We start from the raw sequence: 16,980 nt of genomic DNA, 5'->3' as shown, positions 1-16,980 counted from the left end.
AACCACCAAACTATCCTGTTCCACAGCTGAACACACATGTTGTTTCACTTTGTCATTCAAATATGTTCACTGAACTTTCTCAGGACATCAGATTAAAGTTTCACATGACAGAGAATTATGTTTTTAAACAGAATTATATTCACTGATGTTTCTCTGGTTTATTATTTAAATCTGAAGGTCTCCAGCCGAGCTAACGGCTCTGAGAGGCTCAGCAGACGCAGAATCCAGGAAATCAAACCAGCAAACTTCCAATTTCTACATTTTGAAAACTAAAATCTAAATCGGTGCATTTCTCTGCATTTTGACGGGACCAATAATCACTGAGGAAATAATATCAGAGCCAGAAGATACGTGACAAATATGACCAGGTTTTACTTAAACTGATCAAACTTATTGGAACTTTTATATGTTAGAATATTAAGACATTCAGAAAAATCTGAATAATAATCTAAAGTGTTCATAATAAGAGGGTTCATGTGGAGAACAGTTTACGGTAAATTTAGTTTCTTAAGTTCACTGTTAAGAAACAATAACATGGCTCATATAACATTTATTCAGTAATTGTAAAGCTTGAAAACATCAGCTGCAATTTACACAAATGATGTTTATAAATGAACCCCACAGTATTTATTATCAACATTAATTACAGTAAACAGTTACTAATATGTTGTTTATAAAGAATTTCATTGCTTATTAACAGTGAAATGACTTTTAAATAAAGTTTAATTAACTATGAATTTGCCATTTTTAATCAAATATATCTGTTTATTTTAATGACACAATAGATTTTATAAAGTCTGACCAAATATATAAATGTATTAAGCTCTCGGCCTCAGTGACCTGCAGCCCTGTATGTGATATCTCATACAGTCCTGCTCCACCATCATCCACCACAAACCAGCTGCTGCCATTAATACAGAACTTCTATAACTCTCATATTAATCATCACTTATTGTTATAATCCACTCGAGTTCACACAGAAAGTCACAATTCTGATTCCAGCATCTTAAATGTGAATGTTTTCTGTTTCTTTCCTCTGTGACAGTGAACTGAAAATCTTTGTGCTGCGGACAGAACGAGACGTCTGATGACGTCATTTGAGGAACGATGATGAACATTTAGTTTAGTGGGTGGAGAAATGTTTCCTCTGCTGTTAAAACTGACGAGCTGGACACAACTTCCTCCTCTCTGCTGTTACTTTGACTTCAGTCTGTTATACAGATTCCAGGTTCACAGCTCTGCACCCCGGAACATGAATAACACAGAGAACCACAGAAGACACTTCAGGGTCCGTTACTAAACCTCAGAGTTACACACGTTACTCGTTACTTTATCTACTTGTACTCGGTTACAGTCCAACAACATCCGGAAGGTTTCAGTTCATCACAAGAGAAATAGAAATAGATAGAACAGATATAGAAACTTTTAGAGTCGCAGCAGGAACGAGACGAGGCCCACACACACACACACACAGCAGTAATGACGCCATAATGTTGAAGACTTTTTCGAGGTAAATGTCAGGCTTCACAAAATGGCAGGCAGTCATTTTGTGTGAAAGCAGTGATCAACAATTGTCCCTTCTGTCAGGTCAGGGTAAAAAGGGAAAAACTATGGAAAGGGAGGTGGACCCAAATGCAGTTACTGGAGGCAAGTTAAAGAGAACAAAAAGCGAGCTTTATTAAAAGCTGATTTCAAAAACAAGAACAGGCCAAAACAGGGCAAGAAACAAAGTAACAACCAAGAACGAAACAAAGTAGCAAAAGAAAACAGCTAGACAAAGTTCAAACCAAAATTCAAAGTTCAACTAAAACATGGAAAAACTCAAAACCAAGACATACCAAAACGGGACAGAAGCGCATGGACAGGAGCATGGAACAGCAAACAGAATACACAAGACAGAATACACAAGACAGAATTCAATGACCAGACAAAGAGTGAAGGGAAACACAGAGACTAAATACACAGACACTAACGAGATGACGAGGCACAGGTGAGGAGAGAGGAGGAAGGAAACCAGGTGTGATAATGAGGGGGAGGAGCACAGAGGAACAGACCAGGAGGGAACAAGACAACAGACAGAGGGAGCCAGAGGGGAGAACATAGGAGAACTTAAAGGACACATGAGGGCATGGAAAATCAAAACATAACACCAGACATGAAAAAAGTAGTAATACAAATATAAGAAACCAAAAACCAGACACAAGAACAGAACAAAACAGGAGTCACGACACCTTGATTATTATTTTACTGCATTACTGTATTGTAACATTCAAATAAAGTCTGATCACTCTGACTAATCTTTATTGGTATTATTGTTTATATAATTCTCTCTCTCTGTAGATAGATAGATAGATAGATAGATAGATAGATAGATAGATAGATAGATAGATAGATAGATAGATAGATAGATAGATAGATAGATAGATAGATAGATAGATAGACAGATAGATAGATAGATAGATAGATAGATAGATAGATAGATAGATAGATTCCATGTTGTTCTTGTTAGTAGGCTATGATGCATGAAAAATAAATCAGTCTGCTGACTGGAAAGGGGGCGCCCGGCGCTACCGTGCTAGCCAGGCATAACGAAGTTGTCAGAGGACTCATCAAGAAGTAGTGATGGTAACGGCAGTTCTTTTTACTGAACTGAATCTCTAGAATCTGTTCAGTAAAATGATTCGTTCAAAAGATTCATTCACCGAATCGTTCAGTGCTCTCCAACTCCCTGAACTGATGAGCAGCCAAACGATCCGTCATTCAGTTAATAATTCAGCCCTGAGGTTCACCTTCACTTACTGAGGGACGGTGTGTTCAGGGACCATAGTACACAATCATTCACGGGAGACACAGCGCTGCTCTGAGTGGTTTACATGCACTCAAATTATTACAGGGTGAAAGTGTCCTCTGTGCACAGTAAAAGCACTTAACATGATGCTACACGGATGTTAGCAACACAGCGCTAATATTAGCAGTACAGTTACTGAATGTGAATCATCTCCTCTGTCCTGGCTGAGAGACACAGCGCCATTTTCAGCACAGTACATGAACGAGAATCACGTCCTCAGTGTCAGTTCTCTGCCTGCAGTAGGTTCGTGAATCATGAACGAATCACAGCGTGAACGAGAATCACGTCCTCACAGTTCTCTGAGTGAGTCGCAGCAGTTCCACTCCCAGCCGGCATGATCAGCTGAGCTCAACTGAACTGAGAAAGGAACGAATCAGTCCATGAAGTGATCTCGTTCACCTCGTTCACTGAAAAGATCCGTTCGTTCGAACGACACGTTCGTGACTGACACAACACTATCAAGAAGACACACAGTAACGACACATATTAACGACACATAGTAACATCGTCATCAAACAACACATCGAGACGACACGTAGTAAGGACAGGTAGTCATGTTGTTGTCAATCAACATATTAAGACGACATGCAGTACGGACACATAGCAAGACACACAGTAAGGACGTGAGGACACAAACAACACATCATAACAACACTTTGTCAAGTGACACAGCATGATGACACGATGTAATGACAAAGTCAAATGACACAACGACAGTTCAGCGTTTAATAGACATAAACACATGTCTTCTCACATGTTCAGTCCACATAGACAGTGCGCGTGTCGACATATTTTTGGCACAAATGGAACCCCGTAGTGAGCTAGGTTAACTCACCAGACAATCTGGCAAAGAACTGAGGTAACAGGATCAGTAGAAATACTGAGGGGGGTGTTTAGTTGATGAGGAGCAGGTGAGTGTGGAGGTGGAGCAGATCAGGTGATCAAACCAACAGGTAATGCAGAGCAGAGGGGAGAGGCTGGGTCTGAAATGACATGAGAGTTAGTGAGGAGAAAACAGGAAACAGACATGAAAAACTAAAGTCTGGCTGAAGTTGTGACAATAAAACTCATTATCATTCTGCTGTAACTCTTCTATAATCGATCCGATCAATACTATCGATGTGCGCTGATTATCGGGGTGCATGTGACGTCACCGGGCGCTGAGCAGGTGTCTCGTGCGCACTAAAGCAGGAAGCAGCCTGATTAACATCCAGCATGTTTCCACATTGTTCCTGTTCAGATGAAATAAAGTGAAATGACAAACTGTCAGTGATGATGATCAGTTTTCTTACCGTCTCCAGAGCAGCTCAGCAGACAGAGACACACGAGAGGAAGAAGCTCCATAGTTGTTGATGTCCTCTGAGGACTTCACCTCACTGATGGAGCCTCTGAAATAACGGAGCCTCACAGAAAACGACGACGCCCTGACTTCTTTCTCAAACACTTTCGGTTTCAGACTGACGTTGTAGCAAGGAATGTTTGCGGGGGACGAGTTTCCTGGAAAACAGCAGCTTTATCAAAACAGGAAATGGCACACACACCTTGATCTGAGCCATTATAAGCACCACACAAAAGCTCTCATCTGAGCCAAACTGGAAGTAAATAGGAAATGCGATAGTAGAGCACACACACACACACACACACACCAAATGATAGATGGATTGATAAAGATTCTATCTCTGAGACGTCACACTGTATAAAAACCTGAATAAATCAGAGAGCAGTCATTTAGACGCTTTCTTACCATTAAGTCAAAGGTCGGCACTTGGGCCCCCTGACCTGCAGGGGCCCAGGACCTCCGGCCAGCAGCCCCCCACCAGTGTCTTTGTACATTAGAATGATGTTCTTCTGATCAGAAAATAAAGGGAACAAAAAAAACAAAAGAACAACAAAAAGCAAATCATATAATCTCACTCTCTCCCCGTCTCCATCCCCGTCCTCTCAAACGATCCGTCATTCAGTTAATAATTCAGCTCTGAGGTTCACCTTCACTTACTGAGGGACGGTGTGTTCAGGGACCATAGTACACAATAATTCACGGAAGATGCAGCGCTGCTCTGAGTGGTTTACATGCACTAAAATTATTACAGGGTGAAAGTGTCCTCTGTGCACAGCAAGATCACTTAACATGATGCTACACAGATGTTAGCAACACAGTGCTAATATTAGCAGTATGGTCACTGAATGTGAATCATCTCCTCTGTCCTGACTGGGTGAGAGACACAGCACCATTTTCAGCACAGTACATGAACGAGAATCACGTCCTCAGTGTCAGTTCTCTGCCTGCAGTAGGTTCGTGAATCATGAACGAATCACAGCGTGAACGAGAATCACAGTTCTCTGAGTGAGTCGCAGCAGTTCCACTCCCAGCCGGCATGATCAGCTGAGCTCAACTGAACTGAGAAAGGAACGAATCAGTCCATGAAGTGATCCCGTTCACTTCGTTCACTGAAAAGATCCGTTCGTTCGAACGACACGTTCGTGACTGACACAACACTATCAAGAAGACACACAGTAACGACACATAGTAACATCGTTATCAAACAACACATCGAGACGACACGTAGTAACGACGTCAAACGACACATTAAGACGACATGCAGTACGGACACATAGCAAGACACACAGTGAGGACGTGAGGACACTGTCAAACAACACATCATAACAACGCTTTGTCAAGTGACACAGCATGACGACACGATGTAATGACAAAGTCAAATGACACAACGACAGTTCAGCGTTTAATAGACATAAACACATGTCTTCTCACATGTTCAGTCCACATAGACAGTGCGCGTGTCGACATATTTTTGGCACAAATGGAACCCCGTAGTGAGCTAGGTTAACTCACTAGACAATCTGGCAAAGAACTGAGGTAACAGGATCAGTAGAAATACTGAGGGGGGTGTTCAGTTGATGAGGAGCAGGTGAGTGTGGAGGTGGAGCAGATCAGGTGATCAAACCAACAGGTAATGCAGAGCAGAGGGGAGAGGCTGGGTCTGAAATGACATGAGAGTTAGTGAGGAGAAAACAGGAAACAGACATGAAAAACTAAAGTCTGGCTGAAGTTGTGACAATAAAACTCATCATCATTCTGCTGTAACTCTTCTATAATCGATCCGATCAATACTATCGATGTGCGCTGATTATCGGGGTACATGTGACGTCACCGGGCGCTGAGCAGGTGTCTCTGCGCGCTTAAAGCAGGAAGCAGCCTGATTAACATCCAGCATGTTTCCACATTGTTCCTGTTCAGATGAAATAAAGTGAAATGACAAACTGTCAGTGATGATGATCAGTTTTCTTACCGTCTCCAGAGCAGCTCAGCAGACAGAGACACACGAGAGGAAGAAGCTCCATAGTTGTTGATGTCCTCTGAGGACTTCACCTCACTGATGGAGCCTCTGAAATAACGGAACCTCACAGAAAACGACGACGCCCTGACTTCTTTCTCAAACACTTTCGATTTCAGACTGACGCTGCAGCAAAGGATGTTAGCGGGGGACGAGTTTCCTGGAAAACAGCAGCTTTATCAAAACAGGAAATGGCACACACACCTTGATCTGAGCCATTATAAGCACCACACAAAAGCTCTCATCTGAGCCAAACTGGAAGTAAATAGGAAATGCGATAGTAGAGCACACACACACACACACACACACCAAATGATAGATGGATTGATAAAGATTCTATCTCTGAGTCGTCACACTGTATAAAAACCTGAATAAATCAGAGAGCAGTCATTTAGACGCTTTCTTACCATTAAGTCAAAGGTCGGCACTTGGGCCCCCTGACCTGCAGGGGCCCAGGACCTCCGGCCAGCAGCCCCCCACCAGTGTCTTTGTACATTAGAATGATGTTCTTCTAATCAGAAAATAAAGGAAAAAACAACAAAACAACAACAAAAAGCAAATCATATCATCTCACTCTCTCCCCGTCTCCATCCCCGTCCTCTCACACACCAGACTACTACTGTAGTTGAACACACACTGTTTTGTGATTTTGTTGTAATGCATTGCACAGTAATTTGTAGTTATTGTTATATTGTAATTTCATAATTGCCATTTCATTCACTCTCTCTCTCACACACAGACTCACCTCACCCAGGTTTTCAGTGGAAGTATGAGTCATGTGATCAGTGACGTGTTGCAGCAGGTGTGAGCAGAAAGAAAAGAGTGACTTCAGGTGAGAGTTGGAGCGTCTCATCATCACAACCCTCCTCTGTTGTCTTCATGCAGCCACATCTGATCACACAGGTTTGACTTCATGAAGACAGAGGCTGGTTTTAGGACAGCAGAGGGCGTCACAGTCACGAACATGGGAGCTGAAACTAACACATGACTTCTGGAGAAGATATCAGAGTTCAGGTACAGATGATCAGCTGACACACCGTTTGTTTGCTCAGTAATGTGTGTGTGGCTCAGGTGTAGATGTCGGGCCTCCTGCTCTTTGTATCAGCTGCTGTCATTACAAAATGCTCAAGTTACCAAAAAACTATGTTCAGATATGTAAATCTATTTATTAAAAAAAAAAGAAAAAACATGTTTCCAAATCATCAAGTTGACCGTCTCTCAGTCAGAAACACAGACCCTCACTGTGACACACCTGTTACAGGTAGTGCTGCACTGAAGTAGACCACCATGATTCACATTCAACTGATTCTGATGGATCGATTTTATATTCAGTGATTTATATTTAATGTTTAAGTTCTAATAATGACGTCACAGAGACAAAAAGTCTGCATATCAAAATAAGAGCCTGCAGCTGGCAGTGAGTCTGCTTTCTTTACTTTCAGCAGTGAAGTGATTTACTCCCTGACAGAACATTAGACATTTATTATTGTACACAAACACATTTTATTTCTTACATTTGCAGCAGACAACTATCATAAATATGCAGCATGTAATCAAACAAGTCAGCTGTCAGATGTTGTTCCTTTCCGCCCCCTTTATGTGACATCAACAGTCTGAAGTCTGGAGTCAGCTGAGGACAGGAACAATCCCTGTAATCATCTAATAAAGCTCCTTTGAGATGAGCAGCTGAACTCTGATCTGTTGAAGTCTTCTGACAGCAGACTTTGTTTGTCAGAGTTTCATCAGACAAAGAGATTCAGTCAGTTCTGTGTTTCAGATAACATCATTCTTCTTCTGTGTGAAACAAACACCACACACACACTCAGACACACACATCTGCAGCAGTAATGAACGACAGCTGACAAAGACTTCAGTTCATTGGTTGAGTGTTGGAGCCAGGAGGAGTCGTCCACCACAGGCTGAAGTGGCTGAAACTGTTCACACTCACTGCTGGAAGTAAAACGAGCAGCAACACGTTTCATCGTCCATGGATCCATTTTAAACTCTTCAAACTCTCAGCTTTAATATTTCTGAGCGACATACTGCTGAACAAACATCATCAGTTCTCCATAAAACTAACCAATCATCCTCTCTGAGTGTGTTTGTCCTGCTGAGATTCCTCCTGTCATCTTTCACACTGACACACAAACTGAAGCAGCTCAGCACACTTCAGTCAAACAGCAGCAGGTGGCGCTAATGTCTCTGACAGGTTTCACTTCCTGTGGCTGCTGGATGAAAACAGACACCTGGTGCAGAACAGCAGCAGCAGCATGAACAGTTAACGCTCCAACTGTCAGAATAAAGAAATGACAGTAAATAAAAGGTGGAGCTGTTTCTCTGTCAGACGCTTCCACCTCATCAGCAGCCGTCACCTCTGGCAGCAGAAGATCAAGTTCCTGTTCTCAATCCTGCTGACAAAGTCCTGAGAAGAAACAGCCGTCAGCAGGTGTGGAACATGTTCTCTCCTCACAGACTCAGGCCTTGTTACACACACACGAGGATTTCTTTACATTCAGCTGTGATCTCCATTCATGAAGCTGTCAGGGAGGTAAACTGTCTCTAGAAAGCTGTTTTAAAGAGGATTTATCTGCTCTGTTGTCTCTCTGCTGTCCTGACAGCTGCTGGAAAATACACATCATCTCAGAATCAGACCAGAAATTAAAACCACTTTTATTTCTTTGATCCCTGTTTGAAGACAGAAACATCAGAAACAGTCACAACACACAGTTTGACAGTTTTCATGTTTTATTCAAACGTTTGTATAGAAATGATGAAGCGCTGCCTGAAATGACCTGATCAAGCTGAGATAAGATCAGAATAAACTAAGAATAATACAAACAGCTGCAGAATAAGACACAACAGTTCAACAGCCTCCAAACTGATTCATTAAGTCGAATCTTTGACAACAAATTGAACATTAAAACCTTATAATTATAATAAACTGGACACTGAGTGTAGAGTTCAGTTAGTAACTGACTCTGGATCAGCACCTCAACAAATACAAAGAAGCAGAACAGACTCGTCCAACAGAATCTCTGACAATTAAAGACAGTTAAATAATGAAAAATAATACTTTATTCAAATAAAATATTCCCATGGTGAATCATAATTATGAGATAAGAAAACTAAATTTTACAATTTTAGAGTTTTATCTCATAATAAATGACTTTATCCAACAATTATGATTTATTATCTCATAATTTAGACTTTAATTCCACAATTATAACAATAATATGTGACCACATATATATGAATCTTATTTCAATTACATTATTACATATTTTTCATAATTTTGAACTTTCATTTACACATACGTTTTTATATCATAATCTTTACTTTTTACCACATAATTATGATTAAACAGGGGAATATTTTCTTTTTACATACATCACTGCTGCCCTCATTCATCCACTCACTCACTCACTCACTCACTCACTCACTCACCGATGGCAGTCAGCTACCATGCAAGGTGCTGGTCTGACCATCAGGAGCAGTTTGGGCTTCAGCCTGTTGCTCAAGGACACTTGGACATGTGGACGGGAGGAGCCGGGGATCAAACCAGCGACGTGTTGCTAGAGACGCTTCAGATCATCAGAGTGTAAAAATAAAAGAATAAAAGCAACATAGAACAGAGAGAAAGAGCTCGTCTTTGTCCTCAACAACATTAATAACAGAGTCAACGACTACGTTCAGACGATCTTTACTGTCAGTTGAACTCTGTTGAACAGAGACGTGAAAGAAGAAGTTGTGTGAAGAATTAAAATCCAGCTTGAGAGAAAAGTTCAAACCCTGCAGACTTCCTGTGTTGGTCAGTCACTACTTGAAGTGGATGTGAATGTTGGTTTGTTGGTTTCAGGAAGTGAGTCGGTTCAGATGTTGTTCAGCCATCAGACAAACGTGTCAGAGCGACTGACGTCTTTTTACTCTGACAGGATTCTGAGTCCGACACTTGACTTGGACACTATTTGTGACTGAGTGCTGTGAGATAAAGACGAGGACTGATTATGTGTAGATTTAGTATATTAATTGTAAGTTAGCTCTGTAGTTGATGGAGCAGACATGCTGTCATAATACTTCTGGATAAGTTACAGATTATGAGGATATCTTATAAAAATAGCTGGTTTAGTTCAGGGACAGATTGAGGTCGTGTTAATGAGATACATGCACATCGACTAACAGCTTTCATTTATTAATCTTGTTTCCATCTCAACTATCTGCCTCAACACAACATGAAATTAACTTTAACTTTAAAAACAAGTTTCAATTCTCAAACGGTCTGAAATAAGCGCAGAGCAGACAAAATGTCTTCACCATCATCCAACATGGTGGAAACACACACAGCAGAAAACTTCATGGCACAAGCAGAGCTGGTTAGTTTATGGATCAGGTTTCAGTGGTTCTCTTGTTGAATTCTGGTCAGCTGGGTTTAGTTCTACTGCATCGCTCTTCTTCTTGTCTGCAGGAAGCAAAACGTACTTACAGTGAAGAAAGTCTCAAACATCTTGATCCTACTCTGAGTATAAATACACACAGAATGATTAATGTCAGAGAGGATAAAACATCTGTCAAGACTCTGAACATGAGAAACATAAAGAATGAGTTGTTGTTCTGTTCATCATTAATATGTTGAGACAGTACATTTAAACTTACTTTCTGCATGATTTTGTTCATTGCTTTTCTTGCGGTAATGCACAGCTAGAGCACCAGCAACAACAGCAGCAACAATAGCAAAGACTAAAAAGATGATGAGAGCCATGTTGGACCCTGAAAGAGATAAAAGTGGATGTGAGAGTCAGAAGTTGAGGTCAGATGATCAGCAGCAGACTGGACCTCACAGCCCACACAGAACCACTAAAGGTGAGTCTGCTCCTGAAGTCTGAACTTGTTCCACATGAAAACTCCACTGGGATGAATGTGAGCAGGAACAGTGATGTTAGCTCTGATCTCAGGTCCAGTTTCCTCCTGCTGGGCTCCACAGCTCAGAGGCTGCTTCTGGTTCTGGTCCCAGCAGTGAAGAAACAAATGGACTTAGTTCCATTCATCACTTTGATCTGACAGTAAAAACACAGGATCATCTGAGAAAATATAAAACTTCTTCACAACACTTTTACTGACACTTTTACACTTTTACTCAAGTGGACTTTTACTTGTAACAGAGTATTTTTACTTTGTGTTTCTGCTTCTGTCACTTCAGTAAAGTATCCCAGTACTTCTTCCACCACTGACTACTGTCCACAAACATGGAGATTAAAATCACTGTCAGCTTCTTGGTGCTGGTCGGGTCCACAGTTATTGGGCCCTGATGGCAGCACATCAACACAGTCGCAGGTTTTATGAAGCGAGAGTCTGTTGAAGCTCCGACTGTGAAACATAAATATACTTTAACTCATTAATAAAAGAACAGAATCAATATTTAGAGCTTCTTATAGACACATATAGACTGAGAGACAGTTTCACATCTCTCCACACAGAGTTTTAAATGATAGAATCAGAACAATTCTTCTGTCTCAGCTCACTAAAGCTCACTAAAGATCACAGCAGGATCTAGATTTGATTTGAAAGGTTGAACAGTTTGATCATTTATGTTGCTGTGAAACAGGTTCGGTCCTGATTTCTGAATCTGAATTCATCCTTCAGCATCAAATCCTTCAGCAGATCTCTGATCAGCTTCTGCTGCTTTAATAGTCACAATTACTACAATTATAAGATGATCATTAATGTTGGAGACTTGTAGTTACAGCCTGAATACAATGCTGCTAATTACAAGTTTTAATTAGTGTCCAGTAGAAACTCAGTTCAAAGCTCCATGATCTCATATTATTACAGGAACTATCATTGTGTTTATTCACAGTTAAAGTTTGGTCCCAGTTTTCAGTGTGAGTTCAGTTTGTAGTTGAGAAATAAAAGAATCAAACCCTCAGTGAATAAACTCTTCTCTTCCTGTCTGAGTGGCTCCATGTTGTCAACACAGTCTGTAGATTACTGAAGTTGAGTCTCAGTAGAAGATGAAATTCTTCACTCAGTTTGAAACATTTTTCACTTTGTGTACTTTCTGTTCCATCTGAACTCACATCACATTTTTTGAAACCAAATATAACATGATGTGATCAAAAGAACATGAGGAAGAATCTCACCTGACTCTGGAGTTTGAACTGTGAAGATAAAGATAAATGACATCAGTTATAAAGAACATTTACAGGATTATAAATGAAACATTGTGAAGTTGTTCGTTCTGCTTTACATGAGGACTAAACTCTTCTCTTCCTGTCTGAGTGTCTCCATGTTGTCTGTTGTGTGATTCTTGTGTAACTGGGCTGCTGTAACGCTGCAGTTTGTGGTTGGGATTAATAAAGTCTCTCTCTAATCTCTCTAATCTAAACAGAGCTAACAGTGACGGCCTCTCTGACGGCTTCACTCTGCTGTTGCTGTGCTTTCTGTCTCCAGGGCTGCAGACCTGTTGGGAGGTTCATCAGCAGCGTGGGACACACCTGGGCCTGATGTGCTGCATGTATACAACTCCTTCACAACATCTGCTCACACATCTTTGTGTCGTGGCTTTTGGTTTCCTTTGGTTTGTTTTTACAGCTCAACATCCACACAGCACATCTTCACTCATCCACTGCTGCACTACTGACTGCACTCACTCCTCCAGCTGTCTGTGTCTCTGTTAGAAATAAATCACTGTGTCTCCTGGTTCTGACCCAGTCTGAGAGCTGAGCTGTGACACTAATAACAACTTTACAGTATTTTGATGAAACAAAAATTCTTCACTTCAACATCTTTTCGTTTCACTTTTGGAAGTTAAATGTGACAGAATGTCAGGATCAGGCTGCAGCAGCTGTTTATTATCTATTACTGAGTTTGTGGGTGAAGTTTCATCAATTCTTAGAATTTGAAGAGAATTTTACACTCAGTTTGAAACATTTCTGACTTGTGTAGACGTCTTCATCACAATGTGCTTTGTTTTCAGTCTGAACATGTGTAAAATGTTTGAAAACTCATAAACCAACAAGACTTAAAATGACTGAAGTGTTTATCCAACACAGTTTGAAACATTTTGGATTTGTGTAGATGCAGATGCTTTGTGCTCAGTCTGAACAAAAGATAAAAGATAGAATGATCTCACCACTGACAGAAGCGTAAATCTCAGCATAAATCTGATGGCTGATTTCCTCCTGAGTGACGACACAGCGGAAGGTGTCGGTCTTTGTCACAGCAGCTCGGAGGACGATGTCGTACCTGCCTCCACTTTCTGTGACCTGAGGCTCCTCAGTTTGAAGGATGTTTCCAGAACTGTCCTTCCACTCGACTTTAGGTTTTGGAGAAGCACCAAGAACTTCACACTGCAGCACCATCCCTTTATCTGTTTTAATAGTTGTGACAGACGGCTTGGAAGCACCTGAGGACAAAGAAACAAAAGGTAACATTAGATTTAATTACAGCATCAGAAATGTAATGTTGGGATGTTTTTTGTTCATCACATCTCTGCTTGTTGATCAGAGCGAGTTTAAGATTAAAGAAAAACACAAGAAACCAAAAAGTGATAAAAAAAATCACGATGAGGCTCAGTTACAGCTCGCAGCATTCTTCAACAGAGGATCATATTTCACACACATTTAACTTCTACTGAGAGTTTCTAACTATTTACAACTTTTCTGCCTCCCATCATGACAGAAACACATCAACAGTGACGACTTTACAGCAGCTCCTCAACTTTAAACATTTGTTGTGCTTAAAAAATCAAACATTACCTCTCAGACGCATTTAGTAGAATCTCTGGATATAAACTTAATCTTAGCAAAAGTGAAATGTTTACTGTTAATGGAGAGGTAAATGAAAATTCACTTCAACTTCAAAAATTCCATTTAAGGTTGTGAACGCTGGCTTTGTTTATCTTGGAGTGTATGTTGAAAAAACATTGGTTAATCTCTACAGGAAACATTTTCTCTCTGCTCACAAAAACTAAACAAGATTTTGAGCTCTACTAAATTTCATTTCTGCCAGAATCAGTGTAATTAAAATGAAAATTTCACGCTTTATATTTATTCCAATGCATTCTGATCTTCCTTCCTCTTGTGTTTTTCCATAAAGTCCTAGGTTGTTCTAAAATATGGACTCAATTTAGACGTCATTTTGGCTGTTAACACTTTCTACTGGGGCTCCACTTGCTGCAAATCCTATTTTTCCCCCATCGTTATTGGACAGCACCTTCTCTATACGGGCTCGGCTGGGCATTTAAACTCTTGGAGACCTGTATGGTGACTGTATTTTTTCTTCTTTTCAACAACTGGTAAATCAATTTCGCTTCCTAAAGGACATTTTTTAGATACATTCAAGTTCAGAATTTTGTCCGTAGCTCATTCCCAGAATTCCCTGCTCTTCATAATCCCTCAGATTTTGAGATATTTCTGAAGCCTCTGTCTTCATTAAGGGGGACATTCTCCTCCATTTATTCGTCCAGGCTCAGTTTGGGAGACAGATCTGGGAGAAGTGACTCTCGATGATGTTTGGGAGGAGATTTTAAAGAGAGTACACAAGTCTTCAATCTGTGCTGGACACAGCTTCATGCACTGTTGACTCCTCCATCAAGCTCACTACACTGGAGCTGTTCCTCTTTAGATGTTGGTCTGAGATCTTTAGCACATTATCCAGGTACGTGAAAGGGATGTGACTCCCAGCTGCCCTGTTTGGTGTTCAGCCTTTCCCACTCACTCTTTCTCCAGCTAAAAAGGACTTTACAGCATTCACAACTCTGCCAGCCAGGAGGCTGATGCTGCTAAAATGGAAATACCCAGTTCCACCCACCAATACAAACTGGGTGAAGGAGGTGCTTTATTTTCTTAAATTGGAACAAATCAGACTGGCCCTGATTGGTGATGCTGTCTCATTAGAGAGGTCCTGGAATCTGTTCCTGTCTGATGTCAACAGCTGAGATGTCTGATCATTGTGTTCTCTGTCAACTTACATAGTTGTGCTTCTTTATTGGTCTTTATTTATTAAATTATTTCTTTATTTTGTCTATTCATTTATCAGTTTATTTACTTGTTTATCTATTTATTCTTTTTCCCTCTTCTTTTATCAACCAAACTTTTTTGTTTTTCTTTGCCTTGTAACACGTGTGTCCATCTGTTGGGTCTCGGTGCCGGAGGGGCGGTACCGGTTCTGTGGTATGATTCTATCTGTTATTACTATTGTATGGAAAACTCAATAAACACATCGTTGAAAAAATTAATAAATCAAACATTAAAGGACGTCATGTGAACTTTGTTTCTATTCACATTAAATAATAAAGAAAATGTGTTATGAAATGTGAAACACAGGATCATTAAAAGCTCGTCTCCTTCTGTTAACATAGTTTGGGTGTGGACACTTTAATAGGAACATCTGTACAATCTAAAGTAGGCTGAGCAACATAAACAATATAAACTGTCATCATGATATGAGAATATATATTGTTTTAGATATTTGATATTCTCACATGGTGATATATCAAAACTGTTTCCTGGTTCTAAAGGCTCATTACAGTAAAGTGACGTCATGTTCTGAACTCCCCGACTTGTTCTGATACTTTCTTTAACCTTTATTCTTCACTTTTATGATGAATTAATGTTCAGTTTCTGTTGCCATTGTCATCAAGGTGTTAATTTAATAACATCTTCATCACTGAGCTCCTAGTTAGTGATGCTGTTGAACTGGACTTTATTATGTTCAGAGGCGTTTCTAATATTTTGACACGTCATGTTTGTAAACAGGGAGGACAAAAAAATAGAAACACCTCTCAGTGTGATGTAGTTCAGTACAACAGCACCTTTAACTGTGACCTCAGTAATAAACACACAGTTTCATCTACACAGTTCAGACAAAGTCAACACAAACTGAACATTATAAAGTTCATGAAAACAGAATTAGTGGCAGAGCTGCTGTATTAAATTACAATATATACACAAACATGTTTCTACTGCTGTACATTCTGTATATATGTGATCTATAGTGTGAACACTGTGTTCATATCAAACCTGCAGCTGTTTGTTCTGTATATAACGTCTCAGTGAGTTACTCTGCTCTGATACCTGAGATGTACATTTGTCCTTCTGTCCTGCTGAACGTGTTCACACTGTTTCTATCTCAGTGTCTTCATCCCTCACAGGTTATTATGTTGATCACACCTGTACATACTGAATACACACAATCTCACAGCTGCTTTTTACACCTCTGGTTCAGCATTAAACTAAATTTTGTTATCTCATTAAATGCCTTTACTTAGTGAATCTGATGAAATTAATAGATTGTACAGGTGAACCTAATAAAGTGAGTGTGTCTGTAGTCTGTTTGTATATACAGTTTAAACCTCCATCAGTGTTTGACAGGATGAAGGTTCAAACATTTTTAACATTTCTACATTTTTAACTTCTTCCTATTTGAGCCAGATTCTGACACATATCATGCAAGACGCACATTTTATAAGCTACAATTACAACACTTATAAAAAAGAAGGACAGAATGTGTCAAAGGTAACACACCTGATGTGTCATCAGGACTGAACTGTTTAATCAGGCTGCCGATTTGTTGAAATGCTGCTTTATAGTCAACAAAGAATGTTAAAGGATTAACTGCCACATTTTCTTTTTATAGTTTAATTATTTCAAGTGAGGGTGGACTAAATATCAGAAACACCTCTCAATATCCCAACACACTGCACACACATGCAATTTAAAACTAACACAAACTAACAATGAGACCGAATCAACATCACAAACAGCTCAACAGATGTTAGTGTGT

The 16,980-nt window shown here is 40.1% G+C and overlaps 1 protein-coding gene and 1 long non-coding RNA gene across 2 annotated transcripts in view; one reads left to right on the top strand and one right to left on the bottom strand.

Annotated features, from left to right (window-relative positions):
- LOC119021446 (hemicentin-1-like) overlaps positions 1 to 16,980 on the bottom strand; it is a 123,876-nt gene that overhangs the window by 11,269 nt on the left and 95,627 nt on the right. The window contains exon 21 of the mRNA XM_037101749.1: positions 13,328 to 13,600. Within this exon, the coding sequence (XP_036957644.1) occupies positions 13,328 to 13,600 (273 nt within the window). The remainder of the gene's footprint in view (positions 1 to 13,327; positions 13,601 to 16,980) is intronic.
- LOC119021461 lies at positions 6,932 to 9,212 on the top strand. Its single transcript, XR_005075587.1, has 2 exons — positions 6,932 to 7,033; positions 7,105 to 9,212. It is a non-coding gene; the product is annotated as an uncharacterized LOC119021461 (long non-coding RNA).

The sequence above is a fragment of the Acanthopagrus latus genome, chromosome 6, assembly GCF_904848185.1.
Source record: "Acanthopagrus latus isolate v.2019 chromosome 6, fAcaLat1.1, whole genome shotgun sequence".
NCBI lineage: Eukaryota > Metazoa > Chordata > Actinopteri > Spariformes > Sparidae > Acanthopagrus > Acanthopagrus latus.
This window is presented reverse-complemented; position numbering and strand designations above follow the sequence as displayed.